Source organism: Nymphaea colorata, chromosome 7 (genome assembly GCF_008831285.2).
Source record: "Nymphaea colorata isolate Beijing-Zhang1983 chromosome 7, ASM883128v2, whole genome shotgun sequence".
In the NCBI taxonomy this organism is placed as follows: Eukaryota; Viridiplantae; Streptophyta; class Magnoliopsida; order Nymphaeales; family Nymphaeaceae; genus Nymphaea; species Nymphaea colorata.
In genome coordinates, this window is record NC_045144.1 from 1,179,808 (window position 1) to 1,197,975 (window position 18,168).

At 38.2% G+C, this 18,168-nt stretch overlaps 1 protein-coding gene across 1 annotated transcript in view; it reads left to right on the plus strand.

Annotated features, from left to right (window-relative positions):
* Positions 1-14,005: 14,005 nt before the first annotated feature.
* LOC116257635 (aspartic proteinase CDR1-like) overlaps positions 14,006-18,168 on the plus strand; it is a 39,505-nt gene continuing 35,342 nt past the window's right edge. The window contains exon 1 of the mRNA XM_031634581.1: positions 14,006-14,642. Coding sequence (XP_031490441.1) covers positions 14,006-14,642 — 637 coding nt within the window. The remainder of the gene's footprint in view (positions 14,643-18,168) is intronic.

Below are 18,168 nucleotides of genomic sequence, written 5' to 3' on the forward strand. Positions count from 1 at the left end.
CCAAATAAATATATATTGTTGAAGGTTCCACACTGCATTCAATCATCAAACAAGTAATATACTTAATTTGCTATTTATTTTAAATGTGCATTTGTCAGTGTGAATTCAAATTTTATTTTAAAAATTTTATACGAACCCTATTTTGATTGTCAGGACCATGAAATGCATGGAAGTATAAAAAATTGAGATTGGGGCTAGAGCCTTTGGTGGAGTCATACGTGGGCTGGTGTAGGCAGTTGCCCAAATGGTCCTATCAAATTTCGTTATTTTCATTTTTGCGTAAGCTTTTAACTACTTGCTTCTTTATATGCACCAGTGACCCTATAGGTATGAGATTCTTTAAATTAGTGCCCCTAAGTCCAACATTCCTAACTCTAGCTGCCACTAACCATGGTTGGAGGTGGAACTAGCTAGATGATAAAATAATGAAGTTTCTGATATTGATTGTACCAAGTTTTTTCTTAATCATGTAATAAATATGTTACCAATTGGCAGCTTCCCCATTGACCGTCAGTGTCGAAAACTCAAGCAGCAATGATTGAAGAATCAACAAGCGACATCCCATGACAATGCTGGTGGCTAAAGTTCAGTTTCTCCTCCTCCACCACCCTTCTCTCCTCATTCTTCTTGACTTTTATTTGAATCCCTTGAATATTCAGGAATGACCCGGCCAATCCAGTTTTCAGTCAACCTGATGGGATCATATGAAAATCCCATCAAAGGATCTGTAATGGCCCACCAAGCAGGAAAGTTGCCATGATCTTTGAGAAAATTGATTTCTCACTACATGGACAAGCTTGCCCTAACCCGTCAACTTGTAACCTCAACCTCATCTTTAGTGGCAGTACCCAAATTTTTTTACTGAACATCGCTTGAGTCACCGACCTGAGTTTGACAGTACCCTTGTGGGCACTATGAAGTGACTGGAACTGAGTCCAGCTTTATCACAATATAATTTTTGACTAACTGGTGTGGGTAAATATGGTGCACACTGACCCACCCTTAGCTCTGCTACTGCCCTTCTTACAACAGAGTCCCCTCACAATTTACAATGTCAGCTGGTGTCTAGAAATTAATGACACAGACAGTGGATTAAATTATTTATTTAATTACCTACTTAACATTTCAATAAAGCGAGGGTTTCCCTCGGCAGTTTCCCAGAAAAAATTACCTACTTGATATCACAAGCAGTGGCTGCCGGATGGGCATTCAGACCAATTACATTATTATACTTGAAAATATATGTTAGGTACGGGAAAACTATATATGTTACACTTATAACATGATAACTCGATTGCAAGATAATCTAAGAAAGGTTATCGTTTGAGAGCAATGTGTTATACTAGTGCGACTAGGGTGGAAGCGCTATGCCAGTTGATGGACATTTGGCTCTACTCACATGGGCATGGGCATTATGGGAAGCCGGATTTCAGTTTTCACTCAAACTGAAACTTGAAACTGGTTATGTTTACACCCCTATGTATAAAAAAATGTACATAATAAGTAAAAAATAAAAATAATTTCTTAGAAGGACAAAAAGGGTTTATGAAAAAGCAAAAAATCCCAAAATATACACTTATTTACAAAAAAAGTCAAAAATACCCCAACTCCTTTCTTTTTTTTTTCTTTGGTATACATTTGCGTGTACAACCTTGTGCATGTAACTCGATATTAATATATGTTATTTTATGTTCCCAAGAAAGAGATCAGGATGGGTATTTTCCCACATAGAAGGCATATGAGAAACATCAAATGGTAATTGGTGGGTCCTGTCTGGACATATACATGTAAAAACAGTATGGCTGGACCATTGACGCAGGGCCCAACCTGGTCTCTTGGATTGCTATTTTGACAAGTAATGACAGGTCGAACACAATGAGGAGCCAGCCACTCATTTATTTCCATTATTTGGTTTGATAAGTAGCGACTGGCCGAACACAACGAGCAGCCACTCATTTATTTTCTACATTTAGTTTTCCAAAGAAAGACCAGCCTGGTCCATTTGGTGTCCTTTGACCGGACCGGGCACAAGCCCTGTACTGACAACACGAACCAATATCACTGGACAAGGTAGGGGTGTAAACAAGGAGGCCCAGGCTATCGCGGTAAAGAACTCATGGGTGGCTGACCGACTCTCTCTCTCTCTCTCTCTCTCTCTCTCTTGTGTGTCCCTGTGAATATATATATTTATACATATAAGATGATAAAAAAACATACCACTTAGTAAGGGACGGAAGCCAGGCCTATTAAATATCTTTTTTCGTAATTTAGCAGTATCTTCAAATATATTTGGTGATAAACATACATTAAGTTAGTTATTTTTTATTTTATTAATATACCATAATAATTAAGAAAGAGATGGCTCTTATCACATTAAAATTTTAATAGTAGAAAAAAACACTTCTTTTTATGAAAGTAATTTGAACTTGAACATTATTTAGATTAAATTAGTGTTTATAATGAACAAATTAGGAGATTCACATTTTGTTCAAAACACTTTTTAACACAAATATAAGAGGTCTGTTGGTTTTTGTTTGTGACCGAAGTAGTGCGTGTGTGTGTGTGTATATATATATATATATAATTTTCAATGACATTGCTATCTCTTTTATAAGGACCGTGGTGTAGGTACTGTGAATAGCATTAAAATAGGGAAGGGGAAGTTGGTCGATCAAACCAAGGCATCTTTCAGATGTGGTTTCATTAGCATATCAGTCTTCTATATGCTTTTGTGGTGATGCTGATCTGTGTTGAAGTCGATGATATATGTGAGAGACTTCCTACATAAAAAAGGACCAAAAGTTGTGGAAACTCATTCTTCTGCTTGAAGAGTCATATTTAGCACTTGTTGGACATAATAAAAAGACGGTCAATTGCCTCTGATGTAACAGATTTTGATTTTTATTGTTGTCATGGTATTCATAATTCATGTTCTTCCATAGCCACCATATTGCCATGGGAACACAATCTTCCAACTTCATATAAGTATTTTGATTCGAGCCTTTTTATTCCACCTCCACGTCTGCGTCTCTTTCACCAAGTCTGAAACTGTAATATCAACGATGATAGAACTGTCATATCATGTAAACTAATGGTTCCTATTCAACAGGTGGTTCCTCTCTTTTTTGACTTGTCTACCACTGAAAGTGAAAATGTGGTGGAAGAAAGAAACAAAGAAATAGCTCCATGCCATTTGAGTTCTCTTGCATGTGTAGAATAGAGAGAGAGAGGGACAGAGAAAGAGATGGGTATTACATGTTTTATTCTTATTTTAAATAGTAGTCCGCACTGTCGAGTGGGAGAGAGAGATGAGCTTACGGGTGCCCCCAAGTAATTTTATAGGAAATAAGTAGTTTTATGGGAAATGAAACATGAATTAAACAATTCTCCAACCTGTTAAGCCCAAAGAAAAAAGACACAAAAATACAATTGGCCTCATAGATGGCTCATTTTTTGAAATTATTGGGTTGTATTGATATGGTAGAAACTTTTGGTAAAATGGATTTAGGTTAAGGATTCATGACTTACCCATTGAGTGACTTTGCCACTAGATATTTCCAAAATGAGTACTACCATGTCTGGATTCAATAGATATGTTGTTATTCCAGGCTTCCTTACCTTTTAAGGCAAGGTCTATGGTAAAGAAAATCCAATGCCTTTTTGGTCCACTTTTTGAAATTGTAAACAAAAGCAAGACCTAGAAACGAAATGTCTTTTCTTTCTTTGTCCATCCTTTCCTCACTTTCTCCTTTCCCTTTCCATTCTAGCCATCATCCAAAGCATTTGGATGATGAATTTTTGCCAACCAAACATTTTTTCAAAAATGTGGACTATGTGTGGGCCTTTTAAATTCAAATTTGGATGATGAATTTTTGCCAACCAAACATGTCATTTATAATTCAAATTTGATAATAAAATATTCAAGGCATGACATGATGGGTGGCTAAGTCTCTGGTGCCAAAGTCCCCAATCTCGATTGATTTGGGGAGTCAAGGCACATTCATTAATTTTCAGTACATATAGCCCGTTTTCTTGAGTTTCCACACCAATCTTCCACTTTGATATAGGGTCCTGCAATACATTGTTAGTGGGGGAAAAATAACTTGGCAATTTAAATCTTTAACAATTTTTGAAACGGACAACAAGTTACTTGAGAGATCAGGCACATAAAGCACTTTAGATTTAACACCATTTCTATGAAAATCTAACTCTTCTCCTTGAACAAGCATTGAGGAGCCATTCGCAGTAACATGATTTTTTTTCTAGGCATTGAAGAATAATTACTAAGGTTATGGCAGTTCATAGACATATGATCACTAGCTCTAGAATCGATTATCCAATAATCAGACTTGAGGGAAATAAGAGCATTACCGGTAACACTTGTTGATGTTGCAGTAGCATTTTTCTGCTCTTACCATGATGATCCTTGACATTTTTAAGTAGTTCACTTATTTTTTCCAGCAGCTGAGTAAGATCCGAAGTATCCAAAGTTTTGGCTGTAACTTTGGCTACGGCAGTGGTGCTTTCTTTTTCTTTTTTCTTTTTTTTTGGCCTCATGGTGGTTGGTTTTTCATGGAGGAACCAACACCTTTCCTTTTTACAATGAGAACATAATCGTCGTGGACAGTTCTTCCACTTGTTTTCACTGTTTTTATCAACTCCATAGAAGGCAACCTATTCTACATTACCAGAGTTGTCCTTTGGAGGATCAAAATTTTGAAGCATTACCTTTTTCTAGATTCATCTCTTATAAGAATAGAACAAACAGTGGGAAGAGAACGAAGTTCCAGGGACATTAAAATCTGGCTTCGGATGGGTTCTTACTCTGGGCCAAGAGTCACAAGAAGTACAAAAAATTTCTGTTGTTCACGTTTTTTTTCTCTGGATCAAAGAGTAGCAGACATATCCATAAGATAGTCAAGTTCATCCCACATACCTTGTATGTTGCCTAGGAGATTGCTGAAATTTTTGTTTTGCTTCTTAAGATCCCAAATGACTTGAGAGAGTTGATACATATGAGCAATGTCATTTTTCTCACTATATGGTTCCTTCACCTTCCTCCAAATTTGGTGAGCAGTTTCTGCGAAGTAAAATCCTTGAGTGACCTTAGGCACCATAGAGTTAATCAACCAAGACATTATGAGATGATTGGTGGATCGCCATTCTCTGTAAGTTGGATCTGTTTCAGTAGGTTTTGGAAGATCTTCAGTAACAAAATTCAGCTTGCTTGTGCCACTCAAATAGAGCATCACAAATTTGGACCAAGCTAAATAGTCGCTGCCAATTAAAAGTACAGAAGTAATTTTGTTTGCAGGGCTTGGTTGCTCCTGCACGATAATTTCTTCCACCACTTTGCTGGTGGTTCCAAAGCTTGAGTCTTCTGTCATGATGAAATGAGCAAGATCAAGCACCAGGAGATAAGCAAAATGTGCCAAGAATGAAAGTCAATGCTCTGATACCATGTTGAAATGGGATAAAGAAAGAGAACCAAGAAACAACACTGATTTTTATGTGGTTCGGTCCATAGACATACATCCACGATGAATGCTACAGCAGTTGCTCCTTTGATTTTCCCTGTTTCCTTATTTTCTTTCTTTGCTTTACAAGTATATATACGATACATGAGGAAAGCAAAAGACAATGCATACGATCATTGGTACACTTTACATATAAAATCAAAATTATCGAGGAAAGAATGTCAGTAACGTATATTGCAGCAATTTTTCCAATGTTCAAATCGATTTCAATAAGGCAAGAATGAGAATGATCCATTGAGCATGCTGCGCTAGATGTAACACCCACTTTCAACATCATGAAATTCATAATTCCTCTTCTGATGTAACAGATTTCGACCTTTCTTTATCCGTTTCCCTCTTTCTCTCTCACAATCTGTCGACCTCTCTTTATCTATCAATCTCGCTTTGTCACTTTTACCTTCTCCTCCTCCTTCTTGGTTCAGAGAATGCCAGATCGTGTGCTCTTTCCTCTCCACAATGAAACCCAAAGATTTCCCACTAAAAGTGTCTGTCTCTCATTCTCGATTGCTCGACCAAGAAGCCATTTAATGCCAACGTCATCACCTCATTGCACAAACCTAACATGCCCACCACATCGTGCAGGGTCTCTACCTTCCCCATCAGTGACCCAACTTGCAGTCTGAATGGCATCATCTCTTCTACCCCAACCAGCAGCCTCCAAGCCCTCACACAACCCGCAGTGCATCACCATCACTCTTCATCCCCTATCTGCCCCCCAACCTGTTGTCCACTGTCAAGCTTGTAGTAGGTGCATGTGGAGAGTAAATGTCTATTTTGAGGTTGAAGATTCATAGTAATTAAAAACGAGCAAAAAAGAGTCGCACAATCATCCCCTGCTGCTGCTCAATGGATTAATTTGGTAGAAAGGATGGATAATCCTCCTCTATTCTTCTCTACTTACCAGATGATCATTCTCCAAATAGGTCGATTTGAAGCCTTGCAACCAGAAACAATCTCTTCATGCAAATGTTTAATCATAGTGTTTCTCTCCCTGCAAATAGCTGATCTCTTTCTTGCACAATAACACTGTGATCATTTTGCACAAGAGAAGATCTGTGGGGATTGTCAGTTATTTCTTCATATTCATGTTGGTAGAACTTCTTTATTATTTTCTCCTAGTGATTGGACACTTGACCTTCTTTTTTTTTCTTTTCTTGAGAAAGAGTGAAACTAGAGATGGGATCGTTTTTCACCATTTTTTCTTATGTTATCTTAGATTGTCAATTTTCTTTATCCATTTTCCTTTGTCTTAAAAAAGAAAAAACAATTAACATGACATGGAAAGCATGAGGCAGGGGATTGAAACCTACACATCACTCAATTGGCTGCCTTGATCCAACACAATCCATTTTCAATCAACATGAAAAAGTTTGTATTATAATTTCTGTAAACTTTTCAAGGAAGTAAGTGATAGGGTGGTTCTACGCCGAAGTTTTCAAATTTCATATACTAAATCTCTAAGATCAGTGTTGATGAGGAGAGCAGTTTGTTGATATGTTTGCATTCCCAAAATTTCTTTGATTTTTGAATTGCTTCAGCAATATAAAATTTTATTTTTGAAATGAGAGAGAGGGAATCACCCGTCTGTATGAAGATTGATTGTTCTCGGGATCTTTATGAGGATAACCAATCCAATGGCCATACTTATTCTTGATGCATTTCACTTTTCCTTAAAAATCTTTTTCATTCTAAATATGGTGTGGTGTTTGGAGAAAATGTTGAAGATTTGATGTTTCAAATTTTTGAGAAAGTTTTAAAGAATCATTTAAGAGCATAATCCATTTTGATTTGAGAGATTTTGAATTGAGAAATCTTTGCAAATATTATTTAGAAACCTATGGAAGATAATATGGGTATTTTAAAGATCATTTTTTAATGTTGATTTAGTGTCCTCTTAAGAACTTAAGTAAATTTAAGATTTTCCTCTAATTTGGTATTACATCGCTAAAGATTCATTTCATGTTACTTAAATTCTTTTAGAGAAATGCATGTGATTATTTGTGAATTTCTCAAGTGCATGTGAATGTATGAATGGATTGAACTTACATAATTGGAAGCAAATCCTTCATTCCTACTATAACATTTATCTAAAAGCATTTTTACCATCACATACGTGTAAGATTTCCACTTTTATTTACATAATTGTCTTCAATATTCTTATGAAGAGAGACAAATTTTTGAAAATGGAATGAGGTTGTAGACTATCAAGCATGATTCTAATATTAGATCATTAATTGAGTTTTGGTCTCAATGAAGTTGATAAACAAATATTAAAATCCTAGACCTTAGGGAAGAGGTGTTTGAGAAAATGTGTTTGAAATGTTTGAGAAAATGTGTTTGAAAAAATTGAAAGAAATGAAAAGAAAATAAAGAAGAAATGATTCTTAGTAATGTCTTAATTTTTAAAAGAGAGAGGTGCATATATGTATACATATATATAGTCACATGTATACATATGTGAAAAGTTATAAAAGAAAGATTTTAAATCTAATAGAAAGAGAGAGGTAGAAGAAGATTTTTTTTAGAGAGAGAAAATAAAATCACATATAAATTCATTTATATGTATACGTATATAAAAAATTGTAAAAGAAAATGTTAAACTATAGGGAAAAGAAGATAAAGAGAGGTAATTATGTGTATGCTGGTAGAAGAAGTTTTTTTTAGAGAGAGAGATTTTAGAGAGAGAAAATGAAATGCACATACAAATTGATTTATATGTGTACGTATATAAAAAAAATGTAAACGAAAATGTTAAACTGTAGGGAAAAGAAGACAAAGAGAGGTAATTATGTGTATGTATAAGTATATGACACGTATATACACATATGCCTTTATGAATGTTGAAATCAAGAAATAACTTGAAAAATATCTGACTTCAGTTTTTCTATATAAGTCGATGAGGAACTTGGGCTCATGCAAGAGGCTAAATTATGTTTCCGAAGCCTCATTGAAGATGGTTCTTGCTTTCAAAATTCTTTTGAAACATGAATCCAAATATTTTTATATGTGAGCATAAATAATAATCATTTCATCTATTACAAGGAAATGGAGAGCAACATTAAAAAGCTCTTATTGGGATCCATATTCGGGTGATTTCAGGAAGATGCATTTTTTAACATGTACACTGAAGGGCTTTTTCAGGTTGGACAAATCCTAACATCAAAATCAACATAATAATGAAGAAATTCCAACCCAAACGCTCATTCTTATTGTTTATTTGCATATTAATTAAAAAAATTAGTTTACTATGCGTGAACATCATCTCAAACATGAACAATTAACAACATGAACGATTGACAAAGTCCTATCATGTAAATTAATCATTTCAATTCAACAGGACGGTTCACCTTTTTTTGAATTCTCCATCACTAAAAGTGAAAGTGTGGTGGAAGAATGAAATAACGTGACAGCTCTATGCCTTTTCAGTTCTTATGCATGTCTAGAGAGAGAGGGAGCGAGAGCAAACAGAAAGATGGGAATTCCTTCCGGCAATAGCTAGTGTTGATCGACGATCATGAAGATTCATGAGGACCGTGGTGTAGGTACTGTGAGTAGCTTTAAAATAGGGAAGGGAAGTTGGTCGATCAAGGCAGGGCATCTTTCAAATGTGATGTCATTAGCATATCAGTTTTCTACATGCTTTTGTGGTTGATGCTGATTTGTGTTGAAGTTGGTGATATACGTGAGAGACTTCCTACATGAAAAAGGATGAAAAGTAGTAGAAACTTGTTATTTTGCTTGAGGAGTCATATTTAGCACTTGGTAAGTCCTATAAAAAAGACATCAATTGCTTCTGATGTAACAGATTTTGATTTTTTCTGGTTGTCATGGTGTTCATAATTCCTGTTCTTCCATAGCCACCATATTGCCATGGGAAACACAATCTTCCAACTTCACATACGTATTTTGATTTGGGCCTTTTTATTCCACCTCTTAAGTCTGCGTCTCTGCCACCAAGTCTGCAACCTTAATATCAAGGATGATTGAACTGTCATATAATGTATATTAATGGTTCTATTCAACAGGGTGGCTCCTTTTTTTTGGCTTGTCTTCCACTGAAAGTGAAATGTGGTGGAAGAAAGAAACAAAGTGACAGCTCATGCCCTTTGAGTCCTCTTGCATGTAGAGATAGAGACAAAGAGAGGGAGAGAGGAAAAGAGATGGGAATTACATGTTTTATTCTTATTTTAAATAGTAGTTTGTGCTGCCGAGTGGGAGAGAGAAATTAGTTAAACTGGCACCCCCAAGTAATTTTATAGGAAATGGAACATAGATTAAACAATGTGCAAACTGTTAAGCTCAAAGAAATAAGACACAAAAATACAATTGGCCTCATAGATGGCTCATTGTTTGAAATTATTGGGTTGTACAAAAGGGTGAGCAATAAGCCGAGTACTGTTCACACCCCACCCCTTTCTCAAAGGGGGTCGAAATGTGAATCAGCAAAGTTCTTTAAAAATTGAGGTTTTGAAGAAAATATTTCAAGAGAAAGGGATCTGCCCATCGGTACGAGGTCCAACCGTCCCAGACACCTTTAACAGGGGTAATTGGACCAAGGACAAAGGATCACTTGCATCATGCACGAGTTATTGATGCAAATCCTATATGCATGTGCATTGAGATTTTGGATTTCAGAACCAAAATTCATTTTGAATAAGTGACTTGAACTTGTTTTGAAAATGAATTTGGAGATTGGAGAGTTTTCAAGTTAACCATGCCGAGGCCAGCCAGCAGTGTGGCTGAAGGCGAGATAGGGCCATTGCTGCGGCAGCAGGGCAGCTAACCATGCAGAAGGTGTCGACCACGGCGCCGACGCATGTCGGGTCAAGAGCACGTGAGTGGGTGGCACCACAAGGCACCTAGGCGAGGTTGAAGGACCAACTCTTGGATTCCCTTTAGCCAACACTCATGTGGCTGCAGTGGGAGGTGAGCATGGAGCAGCAAAGGCTGAAAGGAGAGAGTCTGGCTGGAGCTGAGTTCCGTGGAGATTGACGATCAGAATAGTGGACCACAACTCAGTTTAGGCCAGATCAAAGCGGATGTCGAAACGTTTACAAAAACAACAGAGCAGCCTAGGGCAAACCTAGGTAAGTTACCCCTTGGATTCACAAGTCTGAGATCTTTTGGAGAGGTCGCAAATGGATCAACATCTGCGCCCATGTTTGATTTGCTTTAGCACTTTGTTTTAGTTGCTTTTGTAACGTCTCAGTTATAGACACTTAGAATCGTTTTGCATTTGTCTCATCTCAGGTTAGAGCTTTAGAACCGAGACACTTTTGATGTATATAAGTCTTGTACAAAGGGGAAACCCTAAACACATTTTATGCCAATGAAGAATTGAGTATCGTTTTCACTCCTCCTTCTCCGTGTGGGGATTGTCTTCTCCACTTGTTCTCAACCGACGGTGGCCAGAGCTCTTCTCCAACCCCAACCAGCATGGTCGGAGCTCTTGTTTCACCCATGGGCTTCCTCTTTCTCTTCATCTTCTCTCTATTAAAGTCCTTTCTTCCATAGCTGAGCGGATTCAAGGTTGTAGATCTCATGAAGGGGCTACCAGCGACCTCCTTCAATGGTTCTTCATACCACCTATGTATCCCAACCAGCAAGGTATTATTCAATCCACGGTGCATTCGTCCTAACCACAAGGACGTTGAGAGGCTGGGATTGATCTATGGGAAGGCTGCATAGGAGAATGATGTTCAACACTTGGGTGATTTCTTCCTATGTAGCATCGACGACCGGCATCCTTTGAAGATAGGCAAGTACCCGTTCTCCCCTTGGTACTTCCATTTGAAGGTTGTTCTATAGATCTGAATGAACTAGCCCTAAGGTACACGATCTGGCCCATCTTGCTTGGTCCATGGGTTTTAAAATGGCAAAACTAGTTGTAGATCCTAGATCAGGTGAAGGAAGAAGCTGCTTAGGGACGACGCGGTTCTATCCTTTCCACGGGGCAGTTCTACATCGGAATCTTAAGGCTGAACCCTGAGTTTGATCGAGACATCTCTAACCACCGACAGCCCTCATTCAACATTTGTAGTGGAAAAGAGATTCGGCAGAAAGCTGTCATTCGATGGCCATCGAGATCCTATTCTTCTGTTGGATCTAAGCTGCTGGAACCGCCACAGCCACAGATAGAACAAGGGGCAGGTTCCAACAAAACTGGTGTGTGAAGTCATGCATATCAGTTTGGACGCCCATTAGTTACTAGTGTCTTGGCCTAGTTTGGCTGGAATCAGAGGAGTATCGGTCGAGCTGTGCGTGACGGATGAAGACCGGTTGTGCGTCGGCAACTTTCTGGCAACACCTCACCAAAACAGCTAGCCGTTGCCCCGAAAACATTCTAGGATTGCCCATGGATTATAACCACCATATTCTCTTAAGGTGTAATTTGTAAAGGGCAGTTCTGGCTTTTCATTGAGAGCTCATGCTAGGTGTTGAGAAACCCAAGCCGCCAGCCACATTTTGCAACTCTCTCGCTGCCAGAATTATTGGATGGAGCAGCCTCCCTCGAGCGCCAACAGTCCTCTTTGTAACAGTCCACCACAAAGGCAAGTCCCCTTATAGCGTGTCCCACTCCTATGCATTCCAAAAAGGTAGGAGCCAGCCACCTCCACGCGCTTCCCCTTTCCCCACTTTCCATAACCGCCCTGAGATCCTAGCCCATGATCTCTTATCTCCAAAACAAGAAACCTTCCATGCGCCATTACCCCTTGCCATATCCAACCCTTCATTCCCCCATGCGCTTTCCAATTTCTCCACGTGCCATACCTTTCCATAACGGCCCCTCATCCTTCCTATCCATTACGCACAACTCTCTTGCCATAATCTGCGGCCACCTCATCACTAGCCGTTGCTAATGTGAGACTTTCCTAAAGTAGAGGAAGTGTCGCCACCTTACACCAACTGACCCTAACACCTAATCATCCATCATTCCCATCCTACCCTTGCCCTTTAGACCTAACCTCACTGCATGCCACCTACATATTAGCCATACCCGAACCTACCTCTCTTAACCACAACCGAGCCTAGCATTTTGTCGAGCCCAGACAAGGTCACATCAGACCCAGCTCAGCTCAACCCAACCAAGACCCTCCTACTTATCCTCACCAAGGCGGACCTATCCTCTATGGCAGAATTAAGGAGCGCCTTCACCTTCGAGGCAACCGAGCCTCTATCCACTGGAGCCTACTCATCACCAGCAAGGAGTGCCGTAGCTGAGAAGGATACCCCTCTCGTATTCCAGCAGCAATCGGCAGAAGCTTTCACTTCCCTCGGCCAGGTGGGCCGAGTCCTTCATCCTCGGTTGCTGAAATACTCGAGGGCAGCACCAAGCTGCCGGTTCTCACCTGAGTCCTTTGCAGAGAAAGAAAGTGTAAACTAATATTAGATGACAAAAATACCTATCACTTTTTTCTTTTTAGTATTCTGTCGTCCATTCATTATAATGAATCAAATAGTCGTTAACTTTGAAGAATCAAAGTCACCATTTAATTTTCTGCTATATATATAAAAATATAAAAGAGGCATAGAATGATATGGCCAAAATGACCATAGCATACCTGCAAACCCTCAGCGCATGATCCTCTGCCCAATGAACTATCAGCATATGAGAGCCCGTAACATCGTGGGGTGGAATGACGTCTGCATATATATGTATAGAGAGAGGAGCGTGTGGGAGAGAGATTTTCATTTTCAACCACTTCAAGGTTCATGGTTTAAGGAGGTCAATTGACAGGTTTTGGAGCAGGGACTACCATGCCTTATTGCCTTACAAAGGCAACACTGATAAAAAAATTTGAAATACCACTAGGACAATCTCTTCTTCCAATGTATTCAGCAGTTATTGCGGTCACCTTAGGTAATATGTTAAAGTGTCTCCGTCCTTCCTTCAAATATTTGTGTTTGAAAACTCTTCAACACTAATATTCAGATCTTGATTGTGCAGAGCCAAATGAAAAAACACACAAAAAAAAAATTGTGGAAGTCCAAGAAGCCACTTTGAGATTTACCAAAGCTTAACCATTGGAAGATGCTACTAACTTTTCTCCATTGTGATCGGCCACATGCTTCTTCTCTCCACAATTTCCAAATCCAAATCCTTCCCTTCGTCAGCACGACCTTAACTATGACTTCCATTATAAATATCAACACATTTCTCCTTAATACAGCAACCATTTAGCCCTCACCATGGCTTCTTCTCCTCCTTACCATTCCGCCTCCTCCTCCAGCTGCTCCTGCTTGCAATACTGACTAACCTTATCACTATATTCGCTTCCAAACCTCTCGGCTTTTCTATACACCTCATTCATTGAGACTCATCTCTGTCACCTCTCTATGACCCTTTATCCACTCTAGCTCTACGAGCGAAGCAGGCGGCTCTGTCCTCCCGCTGGAATGCTTCACGGTTTGCCAATACCACCAGCATGATCACCAGCCCAATGATGCCAGGCTTCGGCTAGTATCTCATGAAACTCTCACTTGCTACACCATCCCACCTCTACTGGGCCACTCTCGTCACTGTTAGCGACCTCATATGGACGATGTGCCATCCTTGTGACTCCTGCTCCGGCCAAACATCAATGTTTGATCCACTTCAGTCATCCACCTACAAGAGCCAGACCTGCTCTGCCAGCTCTTGCATGGAACTGCCCATTCATGGTTGCACTATCAACCAACTTTGCGGATTCATATATTCCTATGAAGACAACTCCTTCGTAGAAGTGATACTGGCCTCGGAAACGCTCTTGTTTGACAATGGTGCTGGCACCATCAAGCTTCCAGAAATTGTCTCTGGTTGTGTTCATCAGGATGGCCCTCCTAATCCCTCCTTGCTTGAAGTTCCTGACCTTGTTGGCCTCGGAGGTGGTCCTCTCTCACTTGTAAATCAGATTGGCTCTTCTATTGATGATAAATTTGCCTACTGTCTTCCTCCCAATAGCAATGAAATCACGTCAGACAGCTCAAATCCGGTAAGGACACAGAGTTTTCAGGCCAGGAAGGGGTTCAAGAAGTGCCAATGGCACCAGGTGGTCCTCACGTATCATGTGCTCAACCTAATTGACATAAGCATCGGAAACAACAGACTCAAGATACAATTTGGTGGTGCACAGATGACTGCATTGTTGGGAGATGCCAGATCGATCATTATAGACTCGGGTACCACACTGACTTATCTTGCAAAGGATGTGTACGATCAAGTCGCAAATGTGGTGGCTAACGTCATAAACCATGAATGCTTCTATCCAGCTAAACAGGATTATCTGTGTCACCATGTAGAGAATAATGGTGATCCATATGAAGGGTTGCCGGAGATGACCTTTCATTTCGCCAATGCAGACTGGAAGCTGCCACCTTCAAATATCTTTAGGATGGTTGAAAGTGTAATCGCCTGCTTAGCCATTAAAGACGGAGAGGTGCCCATCTTCGGTAATGTTGTGCAGCCGAACATGCATGTGAAGTATGATTTGGGGAAGAGGCTGCTTTCTCTTGCACCAGCTGAATGTACCCAAGGCTAATACAATATATATATATATATATATATATATATATATATATATATATATATATATATATATATATATATATATATATATATATATATATACAGTTTCTTTTGTGATGATCTCTGTATTGGTCTACTATTGGCAGCTTTGGACGCTGCTTAATTATGTTTTATGTCAATGGAAGATCTGAGTGTCATGTAGTCGATGTTGTTAGTTTTCCACGTACAATAAATGTATGTGTTTCGTTTTAAGGATGTTTTCCCCTCCGTTTAAGCTTTAAGGTTAAGTTATATATGTCTACATGGCAATTATGAATATTATCTAGGCTTTGGCAGTCGCTGATACTCACAATTCTGTTGCTAATAGGTAATCGTGACAGCTAAAACTCCACCACTACAAGTCCCGTTGCCTACACTATTACAGATGAAATGGCCATGGTGTGTTGGTTGAATTTGTTGCGACATAAGCTGGTTTAGGTAAGCATAATGGCCACGGAATGTGCCAAAACTTTGACATGAAATTTTGTGATGCATAACAAAATGTGCTCTTTGACTGTTGTATCTGCCACTTAACTACACAATGTCTACGGTTTGTGTCGGTATTTTGTTAAAACTTTAATGCTGATATGCTGTGCTATGCTACGTCTCTTGAAGTTAAACACGAAACCATCCAAGAACATACTTTCATATGGCGAGACTCACATTTATTTACTTGCTATAGACAAAAGCTGCTCATGAATTCTTAGCATCATAACGACTGTGTTGTTTCAAGAAAGCAAGAAAGCCAAAAAATTCCTTTAAAAGTAGGGTTGTTCCATCTTGCGTGAAAATGCCGTCACTGTACAAGGAAAGCCATTCAATTTGACTTGTTATAAATATACAGATAGTTAAATGATCAATTTATTATATGTTTCCCAATAACTTATTAATTTAAAAAATGATTAATTTCATATATGTTTTCTAATAATTTATTCTTAAGATCATATCTGTAAGGTTAAATCGAAAAAAATACATTGTAATCATTGCAATCTGGTTTTTATTATGTATATCGAAAGATGACAGAAGTATAAAATCAAACGAATGTGCTGCATATAATATTGCGGATGACAAAACATGTATAAATCAAACATTGTATTCGTCATAAACATTATGTTGCCATGGCATCAGCCGCAACCATTGTGATGACATGCTTTCTTACACCAAACATGTCAGACCAAAACTAAAAAAAAGAAAAAAAAAGAAAAGAAAATAAAATTTAAGGGGTAGGTACATCACGTGCCCAATTAATAATTTTCAATAATACTTGGATGGCGGATTGCAGACAAAGATTATCCAGGTGAGGCCGGCGTTGACTCAAACTAAGTTGGAACTTGGGCCATATGAATCTCTAAATAATGTAAAAAATAAGATTATTCTGGTCAACTTGATATTAAAGATACAATTATTTTTTAAATGTTTTAATATTATTTTGAGAAGTACATCAAGCAAGTTGTAACCAGCAGACGGCGAATTTCGGGAATATACAAGCATTAATATTTCGGGAATTTGCTTGTGAAATATTATGACGTGACTGATTATATTCGTCCACACCACATTGCATAATGGAATAATTGGAATTCAGTGCAAGCGAATGTCAATAGATCTTCTTTGTCAGTTACGTATCTGAATCCGATAGACTTAATATTCTGGTTTGGTGACCGAAATAAGATCCAATTAATAGTAGTAGGATTCTCAGATTTTTAAATAGCATAGAGAGTTGCGATTTATATATATATATATATATATATATATATGTAGAGAGAGAGAGAGAGAGATAAAGAGAATTGAAACGAATCAGCTACCGATATGGTCATACATTCTTTTTTTTTTTTTTTATGTTGCTAAAAACTTTCATAAAAGATACATTTTGCTGTTAAAGTATGTGGTCAAGCAATTGTCACTCACAAATATATCATCTGACCATATAAGTGGTTAGGTGTTTTATGTATAGAAAGATTGAATGGCGATCTAGTTGTTTGAGTCACTCAGCCATCTAACCATGACCATCTGATTTATCATAGCAGATGACTAAGAAAAAAACAAAGAGAAAACAAAAACAGACATTTTCGTCGTCTAATATTTGTTTTTATATTTTCTCCATGTTTTTCTCTTAACTCTCCAATATCTGCACTAGATGGATGCCAGCTTTGGTTAAATGGCTGGGTAACTTTATAGTGAGAGTGACCATTCGACCAATTTTATACATGTATTTTGCCTGAAACTAAGGAGCATTGAAATGAAATGAACAGATGAAATTATACGTAGATTGGTCTATTAATTATATGCAGATTGGTCTATTAAGATACGAGTCGAATTTGTATTCCTTTAATAAGGTTGATGATATTCCTTCATAAAAAATTTTGTAGATTAAAGCTTGTTAACTGCAGGTTGCTCTATATATGACCATGACTAATTTTTTCAGATATTTCCACAAATACTGCACTTGCACCAACTGCTTTTATTTAACTAGTCATCTCCAAGACGCAGTTAAACGATAAGAGTTGCTACTCCGTCATTTCACTGTTCCAGCCTAAGGTTCTGTTTGATAGCCTCAGATCTTAGATTCAAAGCTGCATAAAAAGGTATGTTTTGGGTGATCCTTAGTTTCGGTTACCTAGATTTTAAATCCTTGCTACATGTCAACAACTATGGATTTCAAGTCAGATGAGTGGAGGGGGGTAGGTGGTTTGATCATAAATCCATAGATTTGAGATCCTAGATGAAACAAACACAACCTAAACTAATTTATAACTAAACGACCCAGAAATTCTGAAACTTTTGTGTGTCGACGAAATGCACTTATACATCAACAGGAACTGATGATTCAAGCAAGAAATTTTAGGTGATGTTATATATCCAGCCTTTGGTGCATTTACTTTTGGATTGGACTGTAGCAGGAAATGTTAATTATCTACCATACTTGGCACAGTTTTACAAATTAAAGATCAGGAAATTGTCGTCCAACCAAGACAACTGTAATATTTTTTTTAACTTACTAAAAATGCAAAAAAAAAGGAAAGAGAAAAAGAAGACCAGCAATAAAAAAAAGAAAGACAAAAGTTGACCAGAGCTGATTGTCTTCCACAT